Genomic DNA, 18439 nt, shown 5'->3' with positions numbered 1-18439 from the left:
TTGTACAAGCACCTGTTTTTCTCCATCTTTTTTTTTTTTTTTTTAAATATGTTGTCCAAAATAAAATAAAGGAAAACTTAAACCAGTTTTTAAATCCTCCTTAAAAATGTAAACATGATCACTGAACGTATTTTTAGGTTAAATTGAAAGCACACTTTTTATTTATTTCGGCTATGTTAATGATATTGTTGTGCTCAGAAAAGTATTTTGTTTATGTAGGAGTTATCTTTCCGCAAGCGTGGTTCGTTGCTAAACAACCAACCGGATGTGACGAAACGACTGCTATTCGTGAAATAATCGCAAACCGGAAGTCATTTATTATATGTCGTCAGCCGCTTTTTCTCACTTCCCTTTGGCAGAGAAAGAGCGAAAAGGCAGTTCCTATTCATTTAATCATGGTACTCGATTTAGAATTATTCCGATCGGATAAAGGTGGAGATCCGACCAAAATCCGCGAAAACCAAGCTAAACGATACAAAGATGTCACCCTGGTCGACAAAGTGGTAGACAATGATACACAATGGAGAAAATGTAAGCGAAAAAAAAAAAAAGATGTTTAATTCGAACCTGCCGGTAAGACTTGTAAATGGCGCTAGGGATGTTCAGTCATGTCAAAAAGAAACTTCCCAAATTATTGCATCATCATTTAATTACTTGCATTTTTTTTTTTCTAATATTGTTATCTTACGTTTATTAAATTTGGTATTTAGTTATAATTAAACCGATTTTTAAAAACTAAACTGCAGAAAAATCTTTATTATGGAACAAATATGTTATATTCCAAAAATCACGTAACTGGATCAAATAATATTTTAAATATAAAGAAAATCACTTTAAAAACAATTTGAAGCGATTGCCGTGAAATCGTTAACATTACAAGGTTGATCTCGCAAGTTTGAATTATTATGGACTCATCTGTCCTTTTTTTTTTTTTCAAGATGGCGACGCGAGACAGTCCCTTTTTGCTTACTAATAACATTTGATTTTCTTAGTTAAAAATAAAACTACTTGATCAATTTACGTCATTTTTGAAATCTGGCATCTCCGTTTCGTGTCGACTCCGTACGCCATAAATATTTTTTCTGTAATTTTTTTTTTTTTTTGGTTGAATTTTAAATAAGAACCTTAAATGTTAACATTTGAGATTTACAGTTTTGCTGCGTGGCAAAAATGTGCTTGTGTTCAACATCAAAAGGAAGATAAAGTAAATTTATTTTGTACGCGTGTTTTATTTTATTTTTAATGAAATTTAGTAACTTCATACTAAAAAATCTTTGGTGTTTCTTTATTCTAATAACGAAAATAATGTTGAATTTCAAGTAAAACAACTGGTACTTACATAATTGTGACATATTCAAATAGTGACATATTCAAAAATTACGAAAAACGATAAGGTAGAAAATAATTATTTATCATAAAGTTTCTAATAAGGTTAAAAACAGTTCGATAAAGTTACATACTGGGTCGGGTTGGACATAGTGGATCATGTCACGTATGCAGAAGGGGAAAGTAACTCAGTTGAAACAATTTGTAGCAGTCAGAATTTATTCAGAAAACAAAAACGGATACTCCTTGGGCGTTGAGTTCCATGGCGGCCAGCATATTTATTTAATAGCCGTTCCCTTAAAAAAGGCTAGCGCATGCGCGGATAATATTTTTGAATTATTTGGTTGTAATGCACTTACTGATCCGCGCTATTTTTTAAATCGTATTTCCAAGTTTAATTTAAGTTTTATGATACGTTTTTTTATTCAGTTGTAAGGTTAAAGTACAGAATAGGTACAAAACACCCTCTCCTCCCCATGTTAAGAATGGCTTTTTAAATAACGTTATTATTTCAGCATGGATCAATAAGTGCATGATGAGTACCAATTATTTATTTACCTACATCGGCTTATTAACTTTTTTAAAAAGAAGTTTAAAAAGAAAAGTAACTAAACCATTTATTGATAATTTCTTTGACAAACAGGCAGATTTGCGTTGTACAAATATCCTCGAAACATGTAATCAATGAAAGGGACTCGTTCGGTCGACACCGGTATATCGCTTAATGTAAATAGACGTTTATTTGCTGTAAAATTAAACCCGGGTTTGTATTACTGTACACATAGATTCGAAAAAGTTGTCAAAAAACAAATATATAACAAATAAATGTTATCAAAGGCAAGATAAGTTACTTTTCTACCAAACTGGATATATTTTTCGTGTTTTTATCTAATGTAACATGTTTATTCAGCTCGAAAAACACAGTGTTTACCGATGTATTGGAATATTCAAGATGGCGTCTGATTCTCTCTTTAACACGGTAAGTTTGGGAAAAGGTGTTATAAATAAAAAACCAGATAAAATACTGTTAAAAACTCGTTCAATATATGTTACCGTGACATAGGTTGATATATATTCGGCGGGTTTTTAATAGTATTTTGTATAGTTTTGTATTTATAACACCTTTTCCCAAACTTACCGTGTTAAAGAGAGAATCAGACGCCATCTTGAATTTTCTAATACATCGGTAAACACATTATGTTTTTCGAGCTGAATAAATATGTTACATTAACTAAAAACACGAAAAATTATCCAGTTGGGTAGAAAAGTAACTTATCTTACCTTTGATAACATTTATTTGTTATATATTTGTTTTTTGACAACTTTTTCGAATCTATGTGTACAGTAATACAAACCCTTAAACCCAATTTTAATTTTATTGTTCAATGTTTTAAATTTTGAATTATAAAATAAAACACATTTAATCATTTTATAAAACTTCATCTTTCATTATTTATTTTCGAGAACAATATCTACTGTAAAATTAAACCAACATTTTTTGGCGGGAAGGGGGCAAATTTAACTGATTTTCTTATTCAGCATAGTCGAAAACCTTCAAAAATCGTTATTTTAAAGAAAATTGTGGAAGTGAACCTAATGTAAAAATTTACCAAAAAGTTATCCGGGGTTTGTTTTACTGTACAATAACAATATGTGGAATATTTGAACCAACCTTGAAATACACCTATGCCTTCAAGGGTAACTCATAGGGAAATTCTTCCTTCTGCATACAGAAAAAGAGCAATAATTTAGCTCTATGGTTGGTATTTGTGTGTCGGTGTCTCAATTTATCACAGAACCACAAAACTTTCTCACGGACACTGATCGCCCTTGTCAATGATGAAAAATCAGAAATGTTTATTGGTAAACCATTCTTGTCAGTACTAGAATCATTAAAGAACATACAGGATATAATTTTTCTGTTAGCATCATTAAGACAAGGCAAGGGGGGCATGGGCCGGGCAATGATAAGCTGATTTAACCAATCGTTGCCATGTACTCAAAAATTGTATAATTGCTTAAACTTAGAGGTGGAAAGGCCTCTAGTCAACAAATCCACAGGATTTTCGGACAAAGGGACATATTTGAACTGATGGAGAATGTCCAGTACACAATTCTCCGCAAAAATGTTCCTCTTAGTCCCTTTTCCATTTAAAACTCAAGATAGGGCTACTTGGGCATCGGATACAAAGAAAATGTAAAGGATATTGATAGGCTTCAAAGCTTTCGGAACATTGGGAATAACTTTTAAGAACAAGATAGGTAGCTATAAGTTCTAAGGTAGGAAGGGTCTTCTGATTAATGGAAGTCACCTTCGCCTTAGCAAACAACAGGGAACATAGTGTTCCTTGTTTTTACATAAAGAGAAAACCTGTATGCAAGTTTAGATACATCACAGAAGCATATATACTCTTCCGGGGAGTCCTCCATCATCACACATCTGGGGAACTTGAAATCACATAACTTGTTTAACTCCTTAGCAAGGGTTTGCCAAGAGGTTATAAAATTTTCAGGAATCTTCTGATCCCAGGACGAATTGTTTTTCCAAAGTTAACTAACAAGTACCTTGTCTTGAATGGTAACTGGAAGCAGTATAAGGATAAAGGATCATAAATACTTGAAATTTAGACAGAAGCTCACGCTTAAGTTTTGACCAGTGTCCATCACGGAAATGGCCAATCTAACCATATCTAGATGAGGGAATAACGTACCCCAGGATCTTTTTAAAGGTGGGCAGAGGGGCGGTAATAGACCCATCTTCAATCATCTTGTTCTGCAAGTCTATACAATTGGAGTTACAGGAACAAAGCTCGAATTCTGCATTCCCCAATCTGTCATGGACAGTATTACAAACAGAAAGGAGTAAGTCATAATCATAACTAGTTGTGATTAAGTTGTCAACATAAAAATTGTTAGTAATTATAAAAGACACATCTGAGTTATATTTCTCTGCATGAAACTTGAGTAGGTAACTCAAGATGAAGGCGCTGGCATTGAAGCCAAAAATATTTGAGTTATACCTATAAGTATACAATTTCTTGTTTATTTTGAGAAGAAAACAATCTATTTTTGTCCAAAAGGACATAATCATTTTTTGTAAAAGCCAATAGCAGGTCAAGCAGTTGTGCTGTCAAGTTTACTCCAGCATACACTGCATTATTAATGGAAATCCCCCTCCTTCACCTTTTCAAGGAACTATTAAAAACAGAACAGATTTTTGTTATGACACCAAGGCCTTCCTTAATAATGGGCTTATGAGAGATCAACAATATTTTTCATACTCTCCAGCAGGAACAGAGAAAAGTTCAACGATACCATTTTGTTCATATTCTTTGAACACTCTTAAATATTTGTTATATAAACCTTGTTTCTCTAAAGAATCTGCCACTCTTTGCATAATTTGTAATGAAGGCACAAATTATAATCTACTCAAGACAACTTCTTAAAGTCCCAGGGCAGATCCACATAATATTTCTCATCTTTTAGCACAATGTTTTTTTTTTTTATTTAGCTATCTTCACTTCACTGTATGAAGACAGTTTAGCATTCTCATCGATACCAACAGAATTGAGGGAAAGAAAGTTTTCAATTCTGCGTTCGACAGAAAAATCTTCAAAAGACGGACTGACTGTGTCTAAATAACAGGGCACAAGATTCAACACACCTTCAATCAAATAGAAGGAACACTGAGGTAATGATCGGCAAACTTGATCAAAGGGAGGCAACTCATGCTAAGTTTCCTATTAGATTTGGGCATCAAATAATTACACTCGTTACTAAAAGGGATAATTTTATTGAAAATTTTCCATGCTGTCCTATTGAGACATTTAACTATCCAGAAATTTTTTATCAGCTGGATCAAGTCCAAACTAATGAGGCCATGAAGCATAGTGCCATTTAAATCCTTATAACCATGACAGACGCGAAACCCTGTTTTCATTATATTAGATATAATTTCGTTAAATCTGTTAACTTGAAATTTTAAATTAAGACTGTCCGTGAACAGGACAGCAAAAGGAAAAGGTTTCTGAGATCTCAATTGTAGGGAGACATTGAGCTCCAGAATGTCCATGAATCTTGTTCCAATAAAGGCATCCCTAGATCTCAATTCCTGCAAAATAGCCTGGGAGAAAAAGGATTTTTGACTTCCAGTGTCCAAAATGCAATGGAAAAACACTGGCGGTCCCTTTTCCCTTCAATGACAATCTGATAACAGGAAATATACAATTATCTTGATCGGATAAACTAGTCCTGACTTTGATGCCTTAGGGCACATTGCTGAAAAGTGAATCCTTACCCCACAAGTATGGGTAAGGAAATCCCTTTTCTTTACAGTCTTGATCCAAGTGATTACCAAGATACTTAGTTCAGATTTGAAGCTCTTTGGCTCGTAGAACCTTCGAATCATAAGAAGAATATTTAGAGCAGTCCTTAACTGTATAGTCTGTCAGTTTACACAATTCACAAATTTTATACTGTTCACCAGTATTATTCAGAAGTTTTAAGGGCTCCATAACCTTTTTACGATTAATGGTCTTATAACCAGAGCTGGCCGCTATATTATGTTGAACTTTTGATGAAGAATGGCAGTTTTGGCAGGCAACTTTACCACTTTATATTCTATTATAACAAAAAATTTGAACATAATAGATATAAATGAAGGATAATGTTCCTTCGTCGCATCATTAATTCCCTTCTGATATTAATAGGGAACTTGCAGAACAGAATGTGAGCAACCATTGATCCAGAAGTAAAGCCTTCTGTGAAAAAATCTGCCCCAAAAGATTTGTCCAATTCAGACAAGTTGTTCTACAAAGGTCTTGAGTTCTTCCAATTCTGTTATCTGCACCACCTGAGGAATAATTTCCTCCAAAATTCGATCCTTGATAAGAGAAGGATTCAGGAATTTCTCCTTTAAACAATCCAAAGCTACAGTATAATTATCGGAAGAAATATCCATATTTCAGATTAAGTCATAGGCTTTCCCCTTCCACTTGGATTTAAGGAGAAGCAATTTATCCGCTTTCTCTAAATTGGTGGTGCAAAATTCAAACCTTCTCAGGAAGGTTCTAGATTCAAACTTGTCTGCTGATGGAGACCCACTAAAATTTGGACATTCCAAATCCAACCTTATGGGTGGAAGAGAAACTGGGTTTTTTAACCTCACGGCCAGACTTTAATTTATGCAATACTTCCCTAATATTGGAAGAAAATATTTCAGAATCTTGACAAAGCGTCAACCTCTCCTGGAAAGATTTCAAAATAATCTGATCATTCAAGTCATTTAGCCATTTTTCCACGTCCACTATTCTCGACTCAATCATAGTTAAGGAAGAATTATCATTCAGCCATTTCACTGTATTTGTAATATGGAACTTTTTAGCTTCTATTATGGCAAATAAATCTTTAAAATCAGTCATAATGGTTATTAGAAATGTCACATAGTTGGTGCTAATAGTGGAGTGAGGACAGGCATTGGTTCACATGACGATTTGGTACCCTCCCCTTTATATTTTAGTTTCATCTTTTTTTTTCAGTGGATTATTATCGAATAGACAATCCGTCCGACCAAAACGTTGCACCAATAACACTTAAGATGAGAATAATAGTTCGATCAATACAAGTAATGTACACAATCTACCAGATTATAAAAAAAAATGAAAAAAAGTCAATCTATATATCTATAAAAGTGAAATTGTGTGTGTGTGTGTGTGTGTGTGTGTACATTTCCCTACCAAACTACTCTGTAATTTTCTATCTACAGACTCGAGAGTTGACATAAGGGGTATTGAGATTTGGGAAAATCTTTTTAATCGGTTTTCAGCCAGAAATTTGGCTGTCAAGGGGGCAAAGTTCAATGATGTGACCTTTAAAAACTCTATCTAACTTCTCTACCAATTTTGGGTCTAAACACTTGAAATTTTCCGTGTGGGTTACTTGGACATTAATACAAACTTTTTAATTTGATTTGAGCCTAGAACAATAAATGTTAAAGGGTCAAAATTGGGGTCAAATTTTTAAAAATTTGACCTTTGCAGTCTCTACCAAATTACTCAGCCAATTTTTGGTCTAAACATTTAAAATTTTACATGCATCAGACATAGGGCAAGTTTTTTCATCGGTTTTTGGCCAAAAATTTGGCTGCCAAGGGGTCAAGGTTCAAAAGATTTGATCTTTGTGGTCTCTAGCAAACTATTCAGCCAATTTGGGTCTAAACATTTAAAATTTTACATAAAGGATATTCAGACATGCAGCAAGTTTGGGGTGAAAATTTTGCTGCCAAGAGGTCCAAGTTGAAAGAGTTGACTTTGCAGACTCCTCTGCCAACTTTGGGTCTAAACACTTGAAATTTTAGGTGTAGGTTACCTGGATATGAGTCAAACATTTTAATATATATATATATATATATATATATATATATATATATATATATATATATGTATGAACATAAAATTATGAATAATACTTTATATGAATAATACCGAGCAAAGCCGGGCTAAACTGCTAATATTTAAATATTTAAAGACTTGCTATGTGGAATGAACATAACTTTGGTAAAATCTCCAAGAGCTCATAACTATGGAACTCCAAGAAAACACTAATTTCAAAGCGCTTAATAGATTTTTTGGGTGGTTTCTTCTCTTAAACATTTTTTCCCATTACAGGTTAACTGTCTGTAGCATGCATCTCTGCACCCACCAAACATGCAGCATTGTGCATGTTTATATCATAAGATGTTAACATAACAGCTGAAACACAAAATGAAAATCAGGTTCCTGAAATGGCAAACAAAATTAGTACTTTTTTTTATGGTCCGTGCATTGTAATTTTTTCTAATGAGTAGTATTTTTTTTTTTATTTTTTTTTTTATATAGTTTCTGCATTTTATCATTTAATTTTTTACTTTTCATAATAAAAAATATGTCTTGCCAGGGATAAGATTTGTCGTCTGGCAGGTGGAAGACATACATGGCTTAGAAGGTGAACCATTTACAAAAAACAATAGCAAAAATTACAATAATTACAAGGAAAAAAAAAACGTACCAACAATTGCTACTATTTACAAAAACAAAAAACAATGTAAATAAGGTATTTTTCTTTTTTTTTTTCTTTTTAAACCTGATTTTCATTTTTTTGTTTTGGCTATGATTGTAGCTAGTTACTGTATTTTATAAAGCTAATACCGTCCACCATTAATGGACTAATTTGTATAATCATTGTTATCTTATTTACAAAGTTCTTATCTTTCAATTTCATAACTATTTTTATTGTTCATGCGCTTTTTTATGGAAAACAATTTTTAAGAAAAAATGCCAAAATTTGGAGTAGATATCCCAAACCAAAATGTTATTTTCATTATTGTTAAAAAAACTTATGCAAATGCATAGATCTTAGAGAAGCAAACAATGATACCAAATTTATTTTAGTGGCACAATTGCCAACTTGGCAGCTGTTCGAACATTGTTGAAAATTTGCCATATTTTGTGCGATTTGTCCAAAAAAAAAAAATCAATTTCACAATCCATAACATGTGACAAATCTTTACAAACGTAATGTTATTTTTTGTTAAATGAAAATTAATCACAATGAAAGCAATAATTATGAAATCAAAATAGATTTTAAACATTCAGTAGAATCTGATTACTTTTTTAAAAACATACAAATATGATATGAAAGTCCAACTTTGTCTTTTAATATACAGTTCATTTCAACAGCTAACATATTGAATCTTTATAATATGACTAGCGGGGGGTACCCGGTGATGCCCGGGTGTCTTGAGGTAAATCAAAACTCCGGGGGGGGGGGGTTAAATAATAAAAAAAAATGTTTTGGTAGGTATGAGAATCGAACCCGTACCCTTGAGTTGGAAATTAATGTGTGAAAAAAAAAAGTGCTACGTTAACCATTGAGCCACGGCGACAGACAACGTTAAGCAGGTTATTTAACTATAAAAACAGGCGTGCGCAATAAAAGTTAATTCTGCTGCTTCCATTTGACCTAATTAAGAAGGTCAAATAGAAGTTACGCAGCGTTTGGGTTTGTTTACCCAAATTTAACTGTTTCTTCCCCCAACAGATGTTGGGGAGGGGGAAAGCAGCTCCCAATTGTCCAGTTGAATAGCACTGTCTGATCAAAGCTGATTGCTTATGGACGTTTTTCCCGGCACAATGCCGAAAATGTTTGAGTTTAGTTTCACTTTATTTATACTAAAAAGCCCAATCAACACACGAGAAGCCAAAATAGCAGTAATTTTTAAAAATCGATGTAAATAAAGCTATACGCTACGCGGTTTTCTAATTCCTAGATATTATTATATAGGACCTATATACACAGTTGTAAGTGATAGTAACGAACCCGGGACCGTGTGCGAGAAAAGCCTTTGCCAGACATACACGAAATGGTCACACACATTTTGCCTTTTATATATATAGATTTAATAACGGTAGAGATCAAACTAATTTTTTTAGTAGGTATCACAAACTGATTTTTTTTTTTTTTTCAATATACCAAAACCTTTGTATGCGTATATAGTGTTTCAAGATATAAAATACCAAATTTATCTTTGTATCTCAAATTAGTATCCGAGTTATGGCCATTTAAAGTTTGTTGGACATTGCTAACTTTAAGATAAAATCTTCAAAGAAGTGAAAAATCTTTAAATACAATACTATAGTTTCTTAAAAGAAAGATAATAGTGGAATTAATAACATTTCATTATACCCAGTCTTAAACATACATGAAAATTACAGGCCATTCCAAAAATTATGCAGAAATGATATAGAAGAGTAGTTTTGATTGTTGATATAAGTTTTGATTTTAGTAACTAACGGATTAAAACTTATGATTCATGACAACATACAGATTAAGCTAATTTTTTTTTGTTCTTCATTAGCACATTCTTCATAAAACCGCTTATTTCTTATATGTAAATACAATTAGAAGCCCAATTTGGCAGTTGGATGGAAAACTGTGTCAAATGTATACTCTACCAAATTTTTGTAAAAAAAAAAAAAAAAAAAAATATTAGAGATACATGCCTAAATTTTTGGATGAGGGATTAAAATAAATGATTTCTGATATTGGAAGATTTTGTGGAGTGATCCAACTTTTGGTAATTCCAGTATGACCTTAAAAGACATCCAGTGATGAGACTTCATTTGAAGGCTTTGGAGAATGTGGGGTCGCCCCTTAGTTACCATTGCTCCTAGGTCTACTTTGTTAGGACATCTGGTGCTACTAAATCAGGCTGTCTGAAAATGCTGGCTTCCTGACCAAAATGCACCAAACATTGATGTTATTGTTTTTTCCTTTTCAAAACTCAATCATGTTCTACAAAGTCAAAAACAAAAACATTTTACTTCTACGAAACAAACCAAATACTAAAAATAAATGTGAAGATATAAAAAAAAAATTTGTAGAGTAAAAACTTTTTCCAAAATGACTGGATTCAGCATTAAATAACTAAAAAACAGTTGATATGCCATAAAACAAAACAACCAAGACAAAAAAAAAACTTTGTGAATAAAAAAATATTTGAAGACAAAAGCTTTTTCTAAAATTACTGGGTTCAGCATTAAATTACCCTAAAAATGTTGATATAATGTAAAAAAACCAAACCAACTTTTAGCATTTAAAGATAAGAATTTCACATCAAAACATTGAAATTTGCTTAATAAAAGAAATTATCGATCAGTTTTTAAACAAAAGCTTATTATAGAGCTTTAAATTTAGATTTTTCAATATTTTTTTTAATGCTAAGTATTGAATATTTAAAGATGAAATATCTTTTTTGAATAATTTTATGGAAGATTGTATTGGTAGTTTCTTATGTAGCTTTAATTTTTTTTATGCTTATGTTATATAAGTGAAATGTCACAGTCCATCACTTGCTCAGAAATACCAGGAAGATCTTTATGGTGTTATAAGGGATGACATTATGTGTGCGTGTTTGTATGTTTCGCAAAAACTTGTCAGAGGTGACGGAACCTGACCAAACCAGTATCGTTTTAAACCTTGAACCTTCGGATGACAAATATCACAAAAATTGACCTAAAACATTAATTCCTTCACCCTAAACTCAGCCGTTTTGTACAAGGAGGTGTTGATTTTTGTGTTGCCATTTTAGCAAGTCATCATTCCCTTTTCAATTGACTACGGTTAATTCTGACGTTCAGTTGCGCCATGGAAACATCAACTAAGACATCAGGTTTTTTTATTTTTCCTCCTTCGCGTTACGGGTTTGAGCCTGCCTGTCTACTACCACTTGTTTACCCCACCCCCACGGACCTTACTACACCACCTACACACATCCGGACATCCTCGCTACTTTTGTTTCCCCCGGGCTCCTTACTATACCACTTAAACATCTGGGCAATGTCGGGCACCCCGCTAGTCTATATATATAAAAGCGAAAATGTGTGTATGTTTGTTTGTGTGTATGTATGTTTGTGTGTCTGCTAAAAACTTTTGACAGACACAACAAAAATTCACAAACTTGGTCTCATATGAAAGCCCCACCTTCGGGACAACAAATATCGAAAAATTGGCCCAAAGTGACCATCAGAAGTGCGTCAACTGATCAATTTTCTGCAGGGGGGGGGGCCAAAAAAGTGACATTTTAATGTTAAACATTACATATTTTTAAATCGATTTATAACTGCCCAAAAAAATACGGCCGCCAAGTCTTCTACATAAAGTATACATGCGGCTGTTTATTTTGGGTCAACTTGTATTTAAAACCCGCTGAGTCATGTCACGTGATCTTGACGTCAGCAACCTCTAATGGCGGTCTTAATTTACAATTTAAAAATGTTGTTATCGGTAAAAAAAAATTAATTAAAGCTAAACTATGAACTTCTACGCTATGGCAACGTTATCAAAGTTATTACCACATTCAAAATAGTTAGACTCGATAGTTAAACGAAAAATAATAAGCCAAACATGTGAAGTAAAAAAAAAAATATGCTTACAAAAAATATTAACGAACGAAGTTTTTAAAAATAAAAACAACCAGACGCCATTTTCCAGTCTTTAGAGTAAGGCAGACGAAGAGAGAGAGATGTCTAGACAGATTCGACAGGGGGGAGGGTCAACAACGCATGCGTCAGATGTCGTCATGACATCGTGACCTGATTTACTTTAAATAGTTGATAAACCGAACAAACTTTATATACGCCGCTTTAGCGTAGGTAGTTAAGGGTTGGTTCATTATCTAAACGTTTTGGGTTCGAATCGTGGTGTGAGATGTCTTCTTTTTTTTTTTTTTTTTTTTTTCGATTTTTTACATTTAAATATTGAACCCTGTATTATTTAAGCCATTTTTCACATAATGTTCGTTTTTCTGTTTTAATTTGTGTTTCTTAATTAAAACGTTGTTTTCTTTTCTTACTTCGCTTATAACAATGCTTACATCGTCATCGTAACGCTCGACGACTTTCAAACATCTTTCACTTCTGGCTGGCCGATTTTATTTTCAAACTTTGCCTCAGGGGTTCGGCTTCGATCCTACCCTCCCCCCCCCCTCGGTTTCTTTTTTATTTAACACCACACACCCCTACAAACACCCGGGCAACGCCGGGTACCCCTCGCTAGTCTATTATATAAATCTCACCTGTTTGTTTAAATGTATATGTGTATGTCTGCCTAAAACTTTTGACTGAGGCGACGGATTTTCTCAAGATCGGTATCATTTTGAAACTCGACACTTCAGACGACAAATATCGAAAAATTGGCTAAAAACGTTAATTCCTTCACCCCCAACTGGGCACTTTTCTACAAGGAGGGGTCGCTTTTTTTGCCGATATTTTCAAAAGTCATCCACTTTTTTCGATTGACTAGCCTTAATTTAAACTTTCGCCACTTCCAGTTTGGCGATGGGCGCAACGGCAAAGATGTCAGGTTTTTTTTTTCTTCGCATTCTTTTCCTCCTTCGCAGTACGGGTTCGAGCCTGCCTGCTATCACTTTTTGGAGTTTTTTTTGCCTCCAAACACCCCACTAGTCTTCTTCTATAATATAAATGGCAAACATCTGTGTATATGTAACTTTTGACGGACACATCGGAACATGACGAAACTGGTATCGATTTACGCCTCGAATTTTCGGATGACAAATATCAAAATATTGGCCAAAAACACTAATTCCTTCACCCTCAACTGGGCACTTTTCTATAAAGAAGGGTTACTTTTTTTGCCGATATTTTCGAAAGTCACCCCTATTTTTGATTGACTAGCCTTAATTTCCACCTTCGCCACTTCCAGTTTTGCGATGGACGCAACGGCAAAGACGCCACGTTTTTTTTTTCACATTCCTTTCCTACTTCGTGGTATGGGTTCAAGCCATTTTTGCTCAACACACATCTCCAAACACCCGGTAAAATATAGAACAGGAATCTCATTTAATAAAATATTTTTCAAAATAAAAATGAGAGAAAATTCTTATACACATGGAAAGTTAGCAATAAATTTTAATATTTATTCAGAAATAAATTGAGAAAGGTGGAGAATAAAAGAAAGATAACAGGAGAGTTTAGAGAGAGAGAGAAAAAAAGAAAACAAAAATGTAGGAGAAAAAGAAGAAACATCTTGCTTTTTCTACTGCAGTATAACCCGGATATAAAAGGCTTCTTCTCCTGCCGCTATAGTTTTCTTATATCCGGGTTACACTGTACACTCTAGAAAAAGAGAAAATCTCTCTTATATCCGTTTTCATATATTCGGGTCTCTTCTATCTGGGTTACACTGTATTATAATGCAAGTGAATGCCTAGCATCCTGTAGGATGCCCCCATCCCCAGTTAGAACAAAATGATGAGACAGTTAGGAAAAAAAAAATGAAATTGAAGAAAGATGAAATCTTATTTACATCTGCATTTTATCAAACCACTCCAAAATTAAATTAGTTATCACAAGTTGAAACGGAAGAGCATTTCATTAAGTTTGCTCGCTTTCGCAAAAACTAAACAGGTTTGTTTGTGATGCCTGTTTTGAGTAATAAAAAGATATTGTTAAATTTCATCATTTAAAATCTGACATGGCATCTTCAGTGATTAACATCTTCCAAAAATAAATACTAAAATTGTAAGCATTGTAATTTAGAAATCTTACAAAAATCGAATTAATCTTAGAATGATATACTGTTTTTAATGTTGAGTTAAATAATTTTGTGACAGGACTGTGTGAATAGATTGTTAAATATCAGCTTCAAATATATTCAAAATGAAGCTTAATTGGTAGCTAAAACAATTGCTGATTGGCTCAATATTTTTTTTTTTCACTTAATATTGACAGCAATTTTTAACATGTTGTAGTAAAAATGCTGTCCCGAAGTGACATGTTGGCCATGTTAATAACATGGCCTAAAAACCTGGATGTGCTAAGTTCGAATCCAGTTCCTTCCACAGAAACGCTTTCATTAAATGCACGCCTCACCTTGTGTCTAACCTAGAAATGAGGCAAATATAATAAGATGTGTTGTTGAAATCGAACAAGTGTAGTTATTTGTTCAGAATTCCTCCACCACATGAAAACAAAAAAAAATCATCTGATATATGATGATGTACATACCCGCGATGCAAAGTAAGTATTGTACACCAAAAATCATCTAAATTAATCAAGTAGTTTTATTTTTTATAAAGAAAATCATTTTTAAGTGAATTTAAGTTTTTCAATGTCTTCCTCTCCATGTTAAGAATAGCTTTCTAAAATCTTACAAAAGTTTGAATTGTTTGGAGTTATAACCCTTGTTCTTTTTTAATATGGCGTCGCCAGATCGTCGTACGTTGTTTAGCCATAAAATTTGATTTTCTTATTCAAAAAATATAACTACTTGATCAATTTACATGATTTTTGGTGTATGATATTTTCTTTGTGGCACAGGTATGTATATCATGCAGATTTTTTTATTTTTGTTTTTTTAGAAGGGAGTTCTGAACAAGTATTTTATACTAGCAGTTCAGCCCTGCTTTGCTTGGGCGCTATGTACTGTTCATAACTTTGTGTATATATATATATATATATATATATATATATATATATATATATTAAAACGTTTGACTCACGACCAGATAATTTATATCTAAAATTTCAAGTGTCTAGACCCACAATTGGCAGAGGAGCATGGTAGAGTCTGCAAAGGTCAACTTTTTCAACTTAGACCTTTTGCAGCCAAATTTTCGCCCAACAGCTGATTTAAAAGCTTGCTGCATGTCTGAATACCCTTTATGTAAAATTTAAAGTGTTTAGACCCAAAATTGGCTGAATAGTTTGCTAGAGACAGCAAAGGTCAAATCTTTTGAACTTTAACCTCTTGGCCGCCAAATTTTCATCCAAAAACTGATTAAAAAGCTTGCCCTATGTCTGAATATACTTTATGTAAAATTTCAAATGTTTAGACCAAAAATTGACTGAGTAATTTGGTAGAAACTGCAGAGGTCAAATTTTTAAAAACTTTGACCCCAATTTTGACTCCTGAACATTTATTGTTTTTGGCTCAAATCAAATTAAAAAGTTTGTATTCATGTTCAAGTAATCTCCATCTAAAATTTCAAGTGTTCAGACCCAAAATTTTTGGAGGAGTTTGGTAGAGTTTTCAAAGATCAAATTGTTGAACTTTGACCCCTTGACAGCCAAATTTCTGGCTTAAAACTGATGTAAAAGATTTTACCAAATCTCAATATCCCTTATGTTAAATGTCGAGTCTGTAGACTGAAAATTGACAGAGTAGTTTGGTAGGGAAATGTACACACACAGAGACAATTTCACTTTTATAGATATATAGATTGTATTTTCTTTATCACTCAGATATAAATGGAATTTAAAATAGTTTAATAGCTTTAGAAGGGTTAAAAAATTGTTTAAAACTACAAACAAAAACAAAAGAAATTATATTTTGGGTAATGTTCGACATATGTTTCCTGACACATTTCATAACATTTATGAATTTGTAAAAGTTAAATATTTATATTTTGAGGGTGGATCTATTTGGTAGTGACATATATATTGATACTTAAGAAAAAATATTGAAAATAAAACTAGAAAAAATGTGACCCATTAAGCTGAGGTTAGATTGCTTGGAGTGAAATTGGGTGGGCGTGGGGGTTGAAAAACCGGTTAAATTAAAGAAATAATTTGAAATTAGTCTTTCTGTTCACTATCTCTATTTATCTCTCCAGTTATGAGTTAAATAGTATTAATATCTGTGGTGATATTCTCTGTTTATAATCATCTAGACGTGGTAGTGTTACAGATCCTCCTGACTCTATTATACCATCTCGCTCTATCCCCCATCATACCAGGTTTTGACATACATAAAAGAACATTATTGATGATTTCATCTTTAACCCTCCAGCAGTATTCAATAAACCTGGCTCTTCTCTCTGATCAAGGCCATTTTCAAATCCAATGTCAACAAATTCTTGTCCTATATCGTCCAGTTTATATCATTGATCAATTTTAGTACTCTCATAGTGTTTCTCATCTTTTTGTTGATAATAGCATTACATTAACCCTTATTCTTAAGTGCCTCTTGTCCTTGATAAATGGTAAGTAAAAAAAAAAAATGCATTATCAAATAAACATTTTTGCAAATTATTGTTTGAGTGTAAGATGGGCATGGAAAGGTCTGGTTTAACTCAATGAAGTATCTGTATGTGACTAACTGTTTGCCAGTATTTTTTTCTTTTTTAGCACAGTGAACAAGAGAATGAGAAAGTTAATTATTCAGACAAAAGTGATTATAGACAGACGAAAAGTCAGTTAAAAGCTTATGAAACAAGTGAGAATCCAATTATTAGATACGCTTGGCTAATGGATGCAAGAAACTCTTGCGATCCTATTTATGAGACTAATAATGGTTGACATTAGTTCTCTATATGGTACTAGAATTAAACCCGTCCCAGGATGGGTAACATTAATTCCCCAAAGAAAACTTGTTTTTCACACAACCTGTAAGTCTCCTTAAGATGATTAAAATTATACAAAATGAATTCTTATTCCAATTTTAATCAAAATTTGTTACATTATTTTTATTCTAGAAATTGTCTCAAATTTAAAGCTTAGCTTAAGGAGTATTAAGAAGAAATTGAAATTCAGCCAATCTTGTTTAAGGTTTGAATCAAATTCAAAGCAAATCTGAAGTATTTTAATTTTCAAATGAAAAGTATTCATATTTATAATATTTCCTAAAAACCTTTTTAAATTACTTAAAATTACTTTTGAGTAATTAAAAGGTTTTCCATATATTTCAAAATTAAAACAACTTAAAATTTTAATATTTCCATGTTCGGTATTTATCTGAATCCAAGTATAAATGAAGTAAATAAACAAAAGCATGGACAAGGTTTAAAAAAACTTTCAAATAAAACAAAATTATTTAGAAGTCGCTCAACATGGTCCGTGATAGGAATGGCTGTGTCTTTTTTTTTTTTTATGGTTTCTTTTAGAAAATGTCCTATTTGTATTTATTATGTTTAATAATCTTTCTTCACAATGGCAGGATGAATAGTTAATTAAGCTTAGAACAAAATTGCTACTCTTTATAGAAATAAAGTTAGATTTATTTTTTTTTAGTACTTACTAAACATTTACTTTTTCCCATGTTATGGTAGGTTAAACCTCTATTTCAGTCTTGTAAAACCTCCAAGTTTTTCAAATTTTAAAACTTTAGTAATCCATAAAAATAAACTGAAGATACCATTTAAACAGTCCAAACACAAATTTCTAAAAATTGGTTCAAGTCAAAATGGTTTATTCTAAATTCCTTTCCAAAACAAAACAAGCTATTTGCTACGTTAAAATGAATATGAAACAATTATTCGTAATAATGCATAACCTGTAAGACTAGAACATTTGTCCTTAGCAATAAAAACAACATTGACAGTAAACTATGGTCCACACCAAAACATCTTTGAGCAACAAAATTATGACTAACATATCCGGAGAAAAATTCGAAAGTAAGCAGACAAGAAGAAAAGAAGCTAACAATTGTACTCGCTGACTTTTTATTTTGTTCTCTCCCTTGGCCTGGTTTATTTTTTTGTCTCTCCTTTTCGACTGCATTTTTCTGTGATAACATTTCTTTTTCTTTTTTTTTTTTTTCTTCATTTTGACCCTTTTTT

General features: G+C 32.6%; 1 protein-coding gene across 2 annotated transcripts in view; it reads left to right on the top strand.

Moving 5' to 3' along the window:
* The first annotated feature begins 246 nt into the window (after window positions 1-246).
* LOC145277767 (serine--tRNA ligase, cytoplasmic-like) overlaps window positions 247-18439 on the top strand; it is a 50072-nt gene continuing 31879 nt past the window's right edge. Inside the window, exon 1 of one of the 2 annotated variants that reach the window (XM_080129512.1) lies at window positions 247-531. In XM_080129512.1, the coding sequence (XP_079985638.1) occupies window positions 396-531 (136 nt within the window). In that variant the 5' untranslated portion in view covers window positions 247-395. The remainder of the gene's footprint in view (window positions 532-18439) is intronic. The other variant, XM_080129511.1, reaches the window with a different exon arrangement.

This window comes from Euprymna scolopes, chromosome 6 (genome assembly GCF_053919585.1).
Source record: "Euprymna scolopes isolate OS-2025 chromosome 6, ASM5391958v1, whole genome shotgun sequence".
In the NCBI taxonomy this organism is placed as follows: domain Eukaryota; kingdom Metazoa; phylum Mollusca; class Cephalopoda; order Sepiida; family Sepiolidae; genus Euprymna; species Euprymna scolopes.
This window is presented reverse-complemented; position numbering and strand designations above follow the sequence as displayed.